Source organism: Pinus tabuliformis, chromosome 9 (assembly GCF_031772625.1).
Source record: "Pinus tabuliformis cultivar Carrire ecotype Pingquan chromosome 9, CPIR1, whole genome shotgun sequence".
NCBI classification, from domain to species: domain Eukaryota; kingdom Viridiplantae; phylum Streptophyta; class Pinopsida; order Pinales; family Pinaceae; genus Pinus; species Pinus tabuliformis.
The window spans coordinates 532,358,760-532,375,538 of record NC_142307.1 but is presented as its reverse complement, the minus strand read 5'-3'; the positions used below and the strand labels follow the sequence as shown (position 1 = coordinate 532,375,538).

Genomic DNA, 16,779 nt, shown 5'->3' with positions numbered 1-16,779 from the left:
ATGTTTCTCCCTGGTGTAGCCTTCCCTGCTTTATATACATACTTTGGTCCCTTCGGCTGTTTTTATATTCAATGTTTGGGTTGTTTTTATATTCATAGTTTGGCTACTCTGCTCCCTTCATATTCATAATCTCTGCTTTACTCCGATCTGTTAGCCTCTGCTCCCTTCATATTCATAATCTCTGCTTTACTCCGATTTGTTAGCCCCTCTGAACTCACTGATCCAGCCAGCAATGGATATTGTAACGGGAACCGCAGGCAACACCATAAGCAGCGTTCTTATCGTTCCATTCATCCAACAAATCATCCAACAGATTGACGATCTTATTCGCTTGGATGACAACCGTCAGCTTCTGGAAGCTCAGCTAAATCGTATGAAGAGCCTCTTACTTGATATTACCAGTCGTTTCCAAGATCAGCAGAAGGCGGTCCCGGATTCTCTTAGGAGGTGTTTGGTAAGGATGCAACATTCAGTTGGAAAGGGCATACAGTTGATCCATCTCTCACAACGTCAGCAGCAGTGTTTTGACTGTCTCTTCTGCAAGCGGGCGAGGGAAATCAGAGAGTGGAAGGAATCTTTTAATGAGCTCTTTGTCGAGCTTGAAACCGATTTTTCCTTGTTTTGCAGCGCTCAACAGATCGTCTCTGCGGCACCACAACAGGCAGACGTACTACTTCAAGACGAACCAGACACCGGATTGGTAGGGTTGGAAAACAAATTCGCCGAGATAAACCTTGAGAGGTGGCTCACTGAAGCTCCCCAAGTCCGGATAATCGGTGTACATGGAATGGGTGGTGTTGGGAAGACAACATTACTCAAGAAGGTCTACAACACGTACAAGGTGAGTCAAGTTTTTGATGATGTTATTTGGGTTACGGTTTCTCAATTTTCAATCCTAGAGTTGCAGAGTCGAATTGCTTATACAATTAATTTAGACCTGTCAAACTGTCCCACTGATGTTGATATGCGGAAGATGAAGCTGTGTGCATATATGAGAACAAAGAATTTTTTTATGGTTTTAGATGACATGTGGAGAACAGTGAATCTGAGAGAATTAGGTGTAGAATTTAGCAATCCCAGAGGCAGCAAAATTGTATTTTCCACTCGCAACAGAAATCTGATTCAAGAAATGAGGGCAGAAGAGTCCATCAAAATACAACCCCTGTCCAAAGAGGAAGGTTGGGAATTGTTTTGCAAAGTGTGCTTTAAAGAGGGCCATGTTCAGGAGGATTTAAAACATGTTGCAAGAGAAGTCGCGGACGAGTGTCAAGGTCTGCCCTTAGCTATTAATGTAATAGCCTCAACGATGTTTGGCAACATAGATAGAAATGAATGGAGGCTCGCTTTAAATCACATGAAAACAGTGGATCCGAATTTTCCAATTATTCATCCTCGGATTGATCAAGATTTGTATCAGCGATTGAAATGGAGTTATGATAGCTTGAGACACGATCATTTGAAAATTTGTTTTCTATTATGTGCCATCTTTCCTGAAGATTTTGCCCTTCAATCCGATTACCTGGTGCAGATGTGGATTGCAGAGGGTCTGGTGAAGAGCAAAGATGCGGAGTATTTATTGGACACCGGGTATAGCTATGTAAAGTTACTTCAGGATCGTGGCTTATTGCAATTTTATGCACCCGGTTGGAATAAGATTCACGATGTTATACACGACATGGCTATTTATATCGGAGAATATGAGGAAAATTGTGTATTTAGGGCTGGGAAAATGCTTCAAAATTTTCCCCACGTCCCCGACGATTGCAGAAGAATATCAGTTTGCCACAATAATATTACGTCTCTCCCGACACTGAGATGTTCAAACTTGGTGACTCTAATTCTACAAGCAAATGAAAACTTGGAAAAAATTCCAGAAGATTTTTTCTTCAACCTTCCTTCTCTTAGAGTATTAGATTTATGTGAAACAGGGATAAAATCATTGCCAGTATCATTATGGCAACTCACGAAACTGGAGTTTCTCACTTTGGGTGCGACTGAAATTGAGCATTTGCCTGAAGGCATAGGTAATTTATCTCACCTTCAATTTTTGCTTATGGGATATTGCAGAAGACTGAAATCTTTGTCCTCTCGAATAGGGGAGCTTAAAAATCTGAGGTATGTTAGTCTTATCGACTGTGACAACCTACAGCTAATTCCCAAAGAGATTACAATGCTTTCAAATTGTAAAATTGACCCTGACTGGATATTGGAAGGGCTTCTTCAATGAAATGTCGCAATGCCCACAGACTGATTCTCAGTCAATTTTGACATATTTTTTAGTGAGATCATACTCTTGTATTTTAAAGAAATACGAAACGTTTTTTTAAATTGTATGTTTTCTGATATAAAATTTAATTTTAATGACATGTTTTTAATTCAATGAACTTCAAAAATATTTCTTTTGGTTAAATATGTTTTATACTATAAAATGATGATTGATATGTTTTTAATTAGGGGTGGGATGAGATTATTAGAATTTTTAATAAAATAGATGTTTTCCATTTTTAATAATACCATTGTTGTTGTTATTGTATATGTAAAAAGTTTATACGCACTTTACAATATATTAAAAAATTAATGCAATTGCTTTTTAAATAAATCATTAAATTGGTTGGAGGATAATGTTCAGAAAAGGGGTTAGGGTTTCTGTCAGATGATTTTTAGTGGCGGTTTTTTATTCGTGATCTAGTAAGATCGAAGAGACTAACTCACAAGTGGTGGCTTTCTATTGGTGATCTAGTAAGATTTAGGAGACTAACTCACAAAGGGTCACATGATGTTGTTTAGCACTCCCTATTCCACGTCCTTATGGAGGATGGAAGACATGATACAACATGTTGACTACTCCAAGGACACTCTCTTAGAGGGAATGATCTTTACTTCTCCCTGTGTGCGCTCTATCCAAAATATTGAACCAAGAGCAGGAGGGCACAAGTATTATATCTAGCCTATATGGATTTTCCCAAGGGATGCACAATAAAGGCCATGCCAGATGTCACAAATCACTAGGGTTTCCATACGATTGCTATCAAGGAGATGTTCACACCCATAAAACTTCTCAAAGTTTTCCATACGATTGCTATCAAGGAGATGTTCACACCCATAAAAGTTCTCAAAGTTTTCTATGAAACAAATACGTTGTATTTTGTGTAGACTTGGCCAATAACCCATTTTCAACCTATACTTTTGTACCTCACAAATCAATCGACCCCTTGCATGGAAGGAACAGTGACAAGCCACACTCACTAGGTTTTATTGGATGCAGTTTAGGGTTGGAAAAGTTATAGGGGGTGCAAACAAGCCAAATTGAGGAAGCCCAAGATGGAAGAAGCGAAGGGTAATGAAATCAAAGTGGGGTGGAATATTTTTGGTGGTCAGAGAGGCCCTGCAAGTTGGATAAATTATATAAATTGATCGTCAAACTCTTGTCAGGAAATTTTATGCTACGAGAGTATCCATGGTAAACTTGAATAAAGGGATGCAATTGAGTGGAGTCCCCTCTTAGTATCTAGACAAACTATCTATTTTCCAGTGAGGGGATGGATAGGGTTCATATTTCATGCTAGGGAAGATGCGGGGTAGGGATTTTGGTAAGTCATTTATATTGGGAGATAATTTTATTATGTATTAAACTCTAGCATCCCCCTTTTGATGTGAAGGAGGAAATAATGATCAGCTTGCCTATATAGACTGTATTGTCAAACCTTCCTTCAAAATTCTGATTAGACTCTAGCTCGAGAGCCATTAGAGAATCATCAAGGAACTTTATAGGATTTAAATATAGATACATGTCATGTTTTTTTCTTGTAAGGTTAAATTTTCTATTGATTTATTAAGACAATATAAAATATATAGTCCTAGTTTTCCCTTGTCTAGCATTAGGGAAGTGAGACTAGTGGAAAAGCCATAGGTTTTTCAACATCCATACATGGTGTTCAAAAGAAATATCATAAAGAGACGGTTTTCTAGTCCCGATACCTTTAATATCTAACCAAGTAACAAAAGTATCACGATAAATAGATGATCTATAAACTGCTATGGATATTCCACTAGATAATTTGTCACAATAAATATGATTAATTATACTTAAAAATTTGAAATTTACACTATGAGGGTTTATTTATCTTTAGGTTTTAGGATTTGTAAATTATTGTGTATTCTGTATGCATGCAAATTAAAATTATGCAGAAAATAGAGAACAATGAAATAAAAAATCATAAATTATGATTTGACACAAGATATAATTTGGGAAAACCTTCAAGGAGAAAACCCAACTCAACGGTGAGGTCCCTTTGCTCTCTTTCTCTGAATGGAAAATGGACATGAGTACAAAGAAGTAAGGCATGTAGCTTTTGGGCTACTATAGTGCAAAAATCCTCTCAATGTGCTCTCCATATCCCTCTCAACTAGTTTACCCATCTATGGAACAAATGCACTCGAAAATAGTGGAACCCCTAAGTTTACTTCTAGTGGCTTGATTATAACACAACCCGATAGCATATTAGTGGTTAGGTTTGACTCCCTCAACTCTTAAGCAGAGTTACAATATGGACTCTTCTAGAGTCTTCTTCATTATGATAACGTGGCTAGCCCCGTTTCCTTGAGTAATGGAGGTTGACATGGCATCCTCTTGAATTATGGTGGACAAAACAAGAAGGTCACCTTTTGAGGCATAACTTTCGCATAGATACTCTCATTGGGTGATTATTATGCCATTAGAAAGGTCTTTGTGTGTACAATAGTTAAAAAATTTATTGCACTAAAGTGGAAAATATTTACCCCCAAAAAATGTCGTTTTATGCCTCAAAATGTTGCATGAAGGTTTTAGACCCTAATTTGCCAAATTGGGTCCAATCGGTAAAAATGATCATGTGAGTTGATTCCTCCACTTTTTCCACTCTAAAAGAATCGAGATGGATGAAAAAAAATACCATGATCTAATTTGGATCAACAAAAAACTGAGGTAAAAAGCCAAAGAGATTGTAATAGGTAATGTTGACGGAGATGAGGAAGAAGGAACCAACTATATTGACACTTTACCATTGCTAAGAGAGTTGTGCGGTTTAGGTAGGCGGTCAAGATTGTATTTGATATGCTTCATGAACTAGTCCAACGTGATCATATACAAATGCAACTCATAAAGAATGATGATAATTTTCTCCTTTTCTTTTTTCATGTCTAATAAAACTCCACCCAACAATTTCTTCATATGCCATTATAGATCCACCATACCCCCATGATATTCATGGAACAAAGATAACCTCGTTTCCCAATAATATCTCACTCAGCATCAATGAGCTTCGATGTTTGGTGGCATTTGGGAGTGATACAATTTGGCCAAGGATTATATTCTTTGATGACCATGAGATCCCCCTCTTTCTTTGTTGTATGCATCTCAATGATGACATATTTCATGTTGATGCAACATGATAGACCCCAAAAACGGATGACAACGCCACTCGAAAGGATGACTAGCAGTGAGAGTGACTAGGTTGCAAAGACTCGAACAAACTATCGTAGAGTAGCTGAAAAGGTGGACCAAAACAAAATTAGAAGAGCTCCAAATACCAGGGAGAAAATATTTAGGAACACTTGATAGGAAGGGAGGAAAAATTAAGGAAGGAGACATGGGCAAATTTGTAATCCAGAGAATATCATTTGTTCATGTCCATGAACTAAGAGACCGAGAAAGAAAATTATAGAGAAAAATAGAAATAATTATAAAAGATCTTGGAGGCAATTTTGTAGAAGCTGGCCACTTTGAAAACCAGTGCAGTGCTAAAACTCCCAAAAATCATAAAAGATAGATGAAGTCATGGATGCATGCAATGTTGTATCTAGCATAATTTACTTAGCAAGACAATTGTAGATGATAGGAAGAGGTGTCATAAACAAATGATAATGTAAACCGGAAATAATTTCACCACCCTATGGCATTAAATCACCTCATGAGGGGTGTGGGGGGGGGGGGGTGTGCGGGGCAGGGTGCGGGGGTGGATTGTTGGTTGGGGGGGGTGTGGAGCTTCTTGGCATGTTCCCTCCTTTTATTGCTTGGTGAGATGAATGGCATATTGACCCCCACTTTTCATGTTCTTCCCACCCCATATGGGGAGCATATACAAATATTGTTGTTTTTACTTGATGGCGCACATTTTGGTAGATTTAGACCCTTGCATGACCCTCATCAAGGTCTTGTTGAGTCAATATCTCTATTGGTGGGGGGGAAAACCTATCTCGAGATGTTGGACTACATCAACATCCCCTTCAAGTGCAGTTATCACCATAAGGTAAGACACATCTTCTCTAATTATGAGTTCATTTTTCTAGAGAAAATTTAATGAAAAGTGGCAAAGGTTCCAAATGAAAGGGTTTTGAACCCTCCTCCCCCACAATAGTCAAATTCCATTTGGGAAGAACCTCATAGTTTGAAGAAGGGAACCATGAAATAAAATCAATTATCACAGAAGTCAAGTTCAGAGAACAAAGGTCAATTTCTTTGGTAGGTTACATATCCATCTTGTTGGTTGAAGAAGTGAAGCTTTGAGAGAAAGCCTATACTTATCTAACAAGATTCAAATATGAACTAGTTATTTCTCCATCATAGTAGTGTAAAATAGAGGCTCTATGACACAAAGGCTCATCCCTTAAAACTTGGGTAAGTTCATGCATTCTTAACGGGTCCCTCCTATTTGAAATTTGAGTATCACTATTATTAGTGTACATTTATTGCCGCTGGTCGGGCGAGGGGGCGGGCCGCGGGAGGGAGTGAGGGTGGCGAGGGGGAGGGCGAGGGAGAGGGGAGAGGGTGTGTGGCGGGGGAGGGGGAGGAGGTGGGGGGGATGAGGGAGGGGAGAGGGCGTGGGAGGGGGCAGGGAGGGAGGGGAGGGGAGGGGAGGGGAGGACACGGGGGGAGTGGGGGGGAGGGGGAGGGAGGAAGGGGCCGGACGGGAGGGGGGGCAGGGGGGAGCGTGGGTGAGGGGGAGGGCGCGGGGGAGGGAGGGGGAGGGAGCGAAGGGGTGGGGTGCGGTGCTGTGCGAGGGGAGGGGAGGGGGGCGGAAGCGTGGGTAAGAGGGTGGGTGGGGGTGAAGGCGTGCGGGTGAGGGGGCGGAGGGTGAAGGGGAGGGCGGTGGAGGGTTGTCACTCACGATGGTTGTTACTCATTTTGAATTAATGGAAACTTGTGTTATACACTTTCTGTTTACAAATAATTTTATTCACTTCTTTCATGGTTAAGTTTTCGAAGATTTTTAATGTGCACGGTTCATTTTGTTTCGTGCCTGACTGGGTGATATATTTTTTATTTAAAAGCTTTGGCGGTATATTATAATTACTTTCGGTCAAATATTTTTTTATTTTCAATTTTTTTATTCATTACATATAATTTTTTTGTACTTATAAAAAAAATCAGACATATATTAAATGAAATATTAAAATAAATTGTTTTAAATTTGAAAATATTATATTCTTGGGTTTAGTAGATATCAAGATGTAAATATCATTTTGAGCGTAAAGTTTAAAAAATGTTTACATGATTTTTTATTCTTTTACATTTTTATTAGATATAGAATTAAGAAATATCTATGAAGGTTTCGACAAAAAAAATAATAAAATGTAAGAATTTTATTATTTTCACTACTTTCATATAATATGTACATAGTTAATTTTGGAATGCTTTATTCGTGATTTACTTTTTCTACATTAGAATGTTAATGCATACCCTTTTAGAATGTGAGGGGGTGTGGGGGGGGAGGAAGAAGGGGGTGGGGGCGGGGACGGGGAGGGGGAGGGCGTGGGCGGAAGGGTGGGTGGAGGGCATGCGGGTGAGGGGGCCAGCGTTGGCGGGCGTGGGCGAGGAAGGCGTGCGGGTGAGGAGTCGGGCACAGAAGGAGAGGGCAAGGGAGGACGAGGGTGGGTGGAAGGGTGTGCAAGGAGGTGGAGGCCGTGGGCGGGGCTGTGTGGGGATGTCGAGTGGGCGAGGGTGCGTGGGAGTGCCTAGTGTGTGAGGGGGTGTGTGAGGGGGTGGGGGGCGTGAGGGGGTGTGGGAGGGGTCGGGTAGGTGGGGGGGCGAGAGGGGTGGAGGAGAGGCGGGTTTGTGTGAGGGGGTGAGGGAATGTATGAGGGGGTGTGATAGGGGTGGCGGAGAGGCGGGTGGGTGTGAGGGAAGAGGGTCGGTGTGGGGGTGGAAGGGGGCGGGATGCGGGTGGGTATCGGGAGGTTGGCGGGTCAAGGGGGCCGAGTGCGGGTGAGGATGGGGAGGTTGGGGCCGGCCCCCCCTGCACGCCCCCCCCCCCCTGCACGCCCCCCCCCTGCACGCTCGCCCCCACCCATCGCCCGCCCGCCCTCACCCGCCTGACTGCCCATCCTGCCCCGCCGTCCCTCACCCAACCTCCCGCCTGCCCACCGACCCGCCCGCCCGCCCGTTAGGGGTGGCTGGGCGATTCTGATTATACAAATAAAAAATTTATGATATATTTTCCTTGTTAATTTAAGTTAATATGTTTTTGTTATTTACTGATTTATGTATTTCTATTTTTCAGGAAAATGGCATCAAAGAAAATTTTTGTGAATCTTTCTGGAGCAAAGACTCTTAAAGGTGCATCTTCAAGAAACATTGGTGAACAAACTCCACTTGAGCTCATGGCTACAAATCTTTCAAGTGCCTCAAGTGATGAGAAGATGATTTCAGACTGGAAGAATTCAAAAGAGGTGAAATTTCCATCAAGAATCTGGTATGTGAAAGAAAGAGAAAGAATAAATGTGAATATATATCTATATATTGATATATCGAATGATAATGGAATTTTTGAGGTGATGGGAAGAGTCATAGATATGTGTTCGGTACCGGACATTGAAGTTGTTTACATACTTACAAAAGCTCCCAAGTCACATGAAAGGATTAAATACCGACTATCATATTCATTGTATGACACGAGAGAGGTATCTACAAAGTTGTGTAAACAAATCATAAATGAGATGACACAAAACATCATAAGTATTGTTATTTATATTTGTATTTTGCGTTCTTGAAAGTGTCTCGCTGTATTTTTTTAACTTTGTTTTTTATTGACATATGATATTTTGTTTGGCAGAATTTTGTTGAAAGTTGTTCAATTAGGTTGGGAGCCATTCATTTCATAGAGCATGATATCATGAAAGTTGTCAGCGGTTTTTACTCAGTGTCAGAAGAAGATATGGAAAATAAGAAAAATGTAGTAATTGATGATGCTACAAAACTACATCCAAAGAATCAGAAAAAAAAGGCCTCTGGTGTATAAATCTAGCAAGGGTAAACAAGTTACTTTTGAGGATGATGAAGTTGAAACTGACAGTGAAGCATATGTTGCCATAACTGAAGATCACATTGGAACTGAGAAGAGTCGTAAAAGATCAAAAGTAACAATGCCCAAGAATAAATCTATTGGGAATGTTATGACGAAGAAAAGTAAAGTTGAAGATTTTGAAGCAGTCTTTACCAGCAGTCAAGAACCTAGTGAAACTTCAAAAGAAAGCAGAGAAATCATTACACCAGGAGATGATTTAGAGGATGGCATTATCAAAACAAAACAAAATGCCATTTGAGAGAATTTGACAAAGAGAAACTTAATTGATGGTGGTCGTACATTTCAGCTTAATGTCAGGCAAACCTATAAGGCAAGTGAAGGACAATGTCAATATCAAGTTAGAAAGCCACATCATCTGCATGTTCACAACTTGAAGACATTGATGAGGTACAATCCATATGCTCATGTGGTTAGTTATGTACTTCTTGTTGATCCACTTCAAGTTCCCAACAAATAAGCATTTGATAAGTCAAAATGTTTTGAATACAATTATTATGTGCTTGGGGGGAACCATTCTGTAGAAGCTCAAAGACAATTGATGGAGGAATATCCTAATAACCCACGTTTTGAAACAATGAAATGTATCATTTACGCTGGTTTATTAGATACAAAAGCAAAGTTAGTGGCATGGGATCATAATTTAGATAATGAATATTGGATGTCTATGACTTTCATCCAAAGGGTTAGTTTTATTCATAGTGAATTTGAAGAAGAATGTGGTGGGGATAGGATAAATGTTACTGCAGATTTCCGAAAGGAATGTTGTATGGAAATAGGCTATCAAATTGAAGAGAAAACCAATTCAAAAGGTGGAAAAGACAACAAAAATAGTGATTTATTCAGAGGTGTTGATAACATTTTCCAATTGGCATTTAGAACTGGAGATGTTTGGAATTTGATTGATGAGATTTTTATCATGTGGGAAGACATTGCCATTAAAAACCAGAGGGTCAAAAAGCCTAAGCCATTGATATGTAGCAATAGTAAATCAGCTCCTGAAATGAAGCAGCTTCTAGAAGATATGACGATCACACCTTGGAGGGCGATGCAACGAGTGAAAGATGAAAAAAATGTCAAAACAATATTATCTCGTGTGAGGTCAGGGGAATTGCCATTGGAGGAAATGTCTGGAGAATTTCAAAAGTAAGTTTGTTGAATTATGTTTATTTATTTCTAGATTATAATTATATTTTAAATAAAACATGTTGTTCTTGGTAGTATTTGTTATACATATCATTATATTAACTTTTTGTTACTTTATCTATGCAGTCACAAAGTTTACATGAAAATTCAAGAACAAATGGTTAGATTGTTGAATGAAGATAGTTGGGATGAAGTTGTACGCAACTATCCAGATTCAAGTTCTACATCAACATTAAAATCTTTTTATCTTACATTTAAAAAGGTATATTGATTTATACATTTGTTTTTATTCACCTGTGTATTATTTTTAATTTATAACTTACACATATATTTGTTTATTTCATAAAAGATGAGGAAGGATGATAATGGAGCGCCAAATAGTTTCAAAACCTTTATTGAAAAAATAAATATGAAAGACTGAGGAAGCAACGGATTAAGAATGTTCAACTTGATCTAACTCTTAATCATTTCATTTGGAATGGGCTAGACACTATTCAATATCAAGTAATACAAGGCGACTGTGAAGACATTGCTAAACTCATACCTAAAAGGGATTATGCCCTAGTCATTGCAGATATTCCCCATGGTTTCAATATTCCAAACATTGACTATGATAGTGACCCTTATACTTATCAAGATCTTAGTAAAGTGGTTGCGAGATTTGTAGAAGTCACGTCATCACCATTATGGAGATTTTTGACATTTCATTCAGACACACAATTGGCAATGATATTGTCAAGCTTCAAAGGGAAAACAAATTCAAGGATGTAGCTTACATGGTAAGACGTTTAAAATGTATATTTGATTAATGTTGAAAAATTTATTTATGTACAAGTTAATTGAACTTTTACTATTTCATGTTAAAGGCAATGATTGTGAGTTCATTCATATAGATAGTTGGGCAAAAGATGATAGCCATATGTCTATGACTTTTAATCGGGTAGACAGAAATAGTCATAGCCAAATATTAACTTATGATGATGTTGTGATAAAACCAACATATGAAGACAAAGAAGAAAAAGGAGAGATAGTTAACATTTATCAAAAGCCACAATTATTGATTAACTATCTTATAGACATATGTTCAAATGAAGGAGATTGGGTTCTGGATTTATTTTCTCACTCAGGTAAGTTTTATTATATGGAATTGAATTTTAATATGTTATTTTTTAATTAATATGTCATTGTACTAATTTAGTTCATTATTTCTTTTGTGCTTGATAATTAGGTACAACACTAGCATGTTGCCTTCAAAAAGGAAGAAATTGCATTTCAATTGAAAAAGATCAAGTACAATGCAATTTCATTCAGCAAAAGATTAATGCTCTTCAATTTCTTCTAGATGCAATGCAAGAAATTGGGTTGAAGAAAGGGGACTTTAGTGAATCACGTGTGGAAAAAAAGGCAAAGGAACCCAACCACCATTACATGGAATGTTTCAAAAGACATACATTGGGAGATTCACAGACATCAAAGATCCATTAGAAGAGGAAACTGAGCAAAAGGAAACGGAAAATATTGTGGAAGAAGACAATGATGAAACTCTAGAGGACGAAGAGTTTGGATTATGTGACATTGTTGATTAAATTTAAGTTATGCTTGGAAATCAAGCTTTGCAATGTTTTGACTTTGACATTTTATGAGAAAAATAAACACTCAATTAGGGTTGTTACGCGTTCAATATTTGTAATATGTGATTTTCACATTGATTTTTAAGTTAATCATTATTTTTTGAAAAAAAAAATGATTATTATTATTTTTTTGACATGAAATTCATAAAAAAAAAACTATTATTTAACCATTTTTAGTTAAAATTTTCGTATAAAAATTGTGATTTTCACATATCAATTCTAGCAAAAAATTATCAAAACGTGTAGTTTTTTAGTTATATTTATGTTAAAAATAGTTATTTTTATGTCCATCGTTAAAAAATATTGTTTTTTAGAAACAATTATTTCATGTGGATTTAAAAATTAATTAAAGATGTATAAATATATAGAATATCGAAAATTCAAACTATCGACTTTCTAATTTAAAAATGCAAAACAATAAAAACCTCACTACAAAAAAATTAAAATTAAAATAAAAAACAAGAAAATATGGAGAAAACGACCACTTCAAAAATTATCAAATTTACAAAATAATTATTTACATTTTACACATTAGAAAATTTAAAGCCAAAAAACATGTCTTTTAAAAAAATGTGTGATGCAGAATACCCACTTTTTAAAATCAGCATGAAAATCACTACCATTCTAAAACGTAATGTACATAAAAAAAATTAAAGTGCCAAAAACTATGCTCTAAAAAAAACATGTGTGTTCTGCATCACCCCTTTTCAAAATCATGTCACTTTTTTGCTATCTCTATGAAACGGGTAGCAGTATCAGTTCCCGTTTCAAAGTTTACACTGTTATTTATGTCCTCGTTGCACAGGTTCTAAATTGTTGGATGTGTGGTTATCTCTTTTCTAAAGAATTTATGGGTTAATATTATGCATTAGGCCTCTGTTTATTTTCTTTGTATGGTGAACGTCGTTTTCGATCTATCACAGTGGGATTTTAAGTTATATGTAATTATTATATGTGACTCATAAGAGACTTTCTTTGCATAATTACAAAATTGTTAACTTATCGATGGTTTTAATGTAATTTGTTGAACATTTATATGTATGTATGCATTTAAACAGGAATTATGTTTGTTTTATTTTTAAGTTGTATGGATTATTCTCAATAGTCATTTATGTGTTTATCCGAGACAGTCATGAGGCTAAACTCATATGTTTATATGCAATGGTTATATTGCATCAGAGGGTTTGAGGGGGACTCGACTGGGTAGCTATTCACTCGGCAGCCTGGTCTCAACCCCTTCGACACCCAGATTCACCAATAGCTTCCTTTTCCTGTGCATGAACATAAATTATCTAGCTGATACAATTCTAAATCTGCCTTAGTTATCATACTTCATGTTTTATTATTTCCATGTCTGTTTAGGCTTGTTTTCTCCTTATAACATTTAGTTAATAAACGCAGCCCTTTACCGTACTTTCTTTCCTCAACTTCCCTGTCGATTAATCCTTTACCAGCAATAAGGGTTTGATACATCGTTATCTTAGATACATAAATAACATGAATTAGAGGAATAGATTTGGTTTTGGAAACTTTCGTTGTTTCTTGGGTTTATTCTATATTGACTTATAGTCCTTCCTTTCATCTAGCCGACAGTATTTAATGGCTTGATTAACTGGTGCTAATAACTTAAATTCTTTTTAATAGTCTCCCCAACATTACTCCTAGGGTATTACTAAGTGTTTTCACATAATATTGAATCTATAGTCTACAGACCCTAACAGTCAGTACCTAATCAAGCTTGATTCTGTTAATCAATCAACATATACATATATACATAATCCTTACTAAACTGTTCTGAGTGTATTCTTGCAACCATTAAATACAAACTACTCCACTATGTAGAGTATATACAGCTTCATTTAGAATAGAAACTTTACCCTAATCATGTACTTTTATTTATGAAATTTAAACAAGAACAAATACTTATCTTTTCTCGAAGAATAATCAAGGTTTCAATAGGGTTGAGACATTCTCCTCCCAACCTTGAGAAGGGCAATGATGTCTGCTTCTCCCCCCGAGCTTCCACTCCAGGACAACAGGCAACAATTTTTCTTTCTCTTTGAATTAGGCAATAGACATCGAGGCTACAGTCCAGTCTATTATTCCCTAATTCCAATATGTAATGGAATTCTCCATTGTCTCAAGTCCAGCGCAGGATATCCTTCCTTGATAGTGTCCTGTCAATTTTTACAGACCTTCCTCTTTCCTTTTCTGTCAAGAAAATTTGAACCCCCCTCTTTCCATTGAGATCCCCTTTTATCGCTAGGAAAGAGAAGCATAGTTGTTTCTAACTACCTAGAAGTTGGAATTTGTTTTCCAGTCTTCCCTCTTGAATTCTGAGATTTTATTCATAATAATAAAAATAACATTACTTACAAATTTACATAACAACCAAAATATAACTAGGCTTCCACATGCCTTATTTATGATAGTTTTAAGTAAGTAATGTAAATGTAATTTTAAATGTCAAACTGGGGTGTTACATCTTCCCCCCTTGGAAAAACATCGTCCTCGGTGTTTACTATAGCCCACGGAATGGAGCAGGGTAAACTTGTCTCATAAAACTTTCATCTTCCCAAGTGGCTTCCTCTGGGCTAAAGTGCCTCCACTACACTTTAACTTGGATGATAACTCGCTTCCACAACGTTGTTTCTCTCTGATCGAGAATACATAGTGGCTCTACCAGAAATTACCTGTCCATATCAACCTGCCAGAGCATCATTATCATCATTAGTTACTTATCCTTGACTGATATTACACGGTTTAAATCTATTTCATACCTACTTGAACATCTTGCCAGTTAATAATTTGCCTGGGATCATACACATACTTCTTTAATAGTGACACGTGAAATATGTTATGAACATTTAACTCTTTATAGGTTCTCTTTTTATCTGTGTATGCTTTCTGCATATCCTAGGCGGCTTTTAAGTTTTGTCTAACTTTCCTTACTTCCTGTTCCATTTTCAAGCCCCAAAATCATCTTATCTTCTAGACTATGGAAACTCGCATGGGTCCTACAACTTCTACCATACAACACCTCATATGGACTCATTTTTAATGATTCATGGTAGTTGTTGTTATAGGAAAACTCAACCAAATGAAGATATACTTCCCATTTGGTTGGATGTTGCATCACATACATTCGTAACATGTCTTCCAACACCTGGTTTACCTGTTCCATCTTCCCATTTGTTTGGGGGTGATAGGCGGTGCTAAATTGAATTTGTGTGCATATCCTTGTAAAAATAGCTTTCCAAAATGTAGATATAAGTTTTACACCCCTATCTGAAATTACTACCTCTGGCATGCCATGTAATCGAAATATTTCTTTCATAAAGATTTCTGCGATTTCCACTGTTTTATAGGTGGATTTAATAGGGATGAAATGAGCATCTTTTCTCAACTTATGCACCACCACCATGATGGAATAATGTTGTTTCTGAGTTCTAGGAATTTCAGTGATAAAATCCAAGGTAATCATTTCCCACTTCCACTCAGGTATAGGAAGTGATTGGAGTAAACTAGTGGGGTGTTGATGCTCAGCTTTGACCTGTTGACATTCTAAACACTTGGGCAAATATACCATGATATCCCTTCTCATTCTAGGCAAAAAATACCCCCTCTTAATTCATAAAATAATTTTTGATACCCCAGGTGAGCGGCATAAGGACTACGATGAAATTCATCTAACAACATTTGTTTAAAGCTTATTTGATTGGGAAAATACACTCTTCCTTTGAAATTTAACATATTTCTATCATCTATAACATACTCAAATGATTTTCCAGAATCTTGAATTTGTTTAGTGTGTTTCCATAAGAACTTATGTTCAAGATCCTTAAGGGTAGCTTCTTTGAGTCATTTAGTCACATCAAATTCTATGCAATGATACCGAATTTCATACACAGATTTCACCTTTTTGCTTAAAGCATCATCTAACTAGCTTGTTTTTCCATTAAGGTGCCTTATATCAAAGTCAAACTCGCTCAGAAATGTTGTCCACTGAGCTTGACGTGCATTCAAGTTAGGTTGTTTAAAGAAATTAGTTAGCCTACTATGGTATATCATAAGGATGAATTTTTCTCCCAATAAATAATAGCACCACACCTTCAAAGCATGCACTACTACAGTAATTTCTAGATCATAAGCCAAATATCTTTTCTCATGTTCTTTAATCTTCCTCGACTCATAGGCCACCAATTTACCATCTTGCATCAAAACACCTCCCACCCCTTGCTCGAAAGCATCCGTACAAACAATAAACTCCTTTTCTGGATCTGCCACCTTTAACATTGGAGCAAATGTCAATAAATGTTTCAATTTCTCGAAACTGAGTTGACACTCAGTTGTCCACTTAAACATTCTCCCTTTCTTTTGTAGGGACACCATGGGATAAGCAATCCTAGAAAACCCTTCCATAAAACGACAATAATGGTCGGCCAATCCCATAAAAGATCGAATATTTTCCACATTTTCAGGAACATACCAGTCTAGGAAAGTTTTAAACTTCTATGGATCAAAAACAATACCTTCAGAGGATATCACATGCCCCAAATATTGTATATGTTCCTTAAAAAAGTCATATTTAAAGAATTTGGCATAGAGTTGATTTTCCCTTAAGGTTCGGAGGGCAATCCTTAGATGCTCCTCTGCATTATTTG

The 16,779-nt window shown here is 37.2% G+C and overlaps 1 protein-coding gene across 1 annotated transcript; it reads left to right on the top strand.

Moving 5' to 3' along the window:
* The first annotated feature begins 232 nt into the window (after positions 1-232).
* On the top strand, positions 233-2,227 carry LOC149149589 (disease resistance protein RFL1-like). The gene has a single exon (XM_089442524.1). It carries the CDS (start codon positions 233-235, stop codon positions 2,225-2,227), a length of 1,995 nt encoding a protein of 664 aa, XP_089298650.1.
* Positions 2,228-16,779: the final 14,552 nt, after the last annotated feature.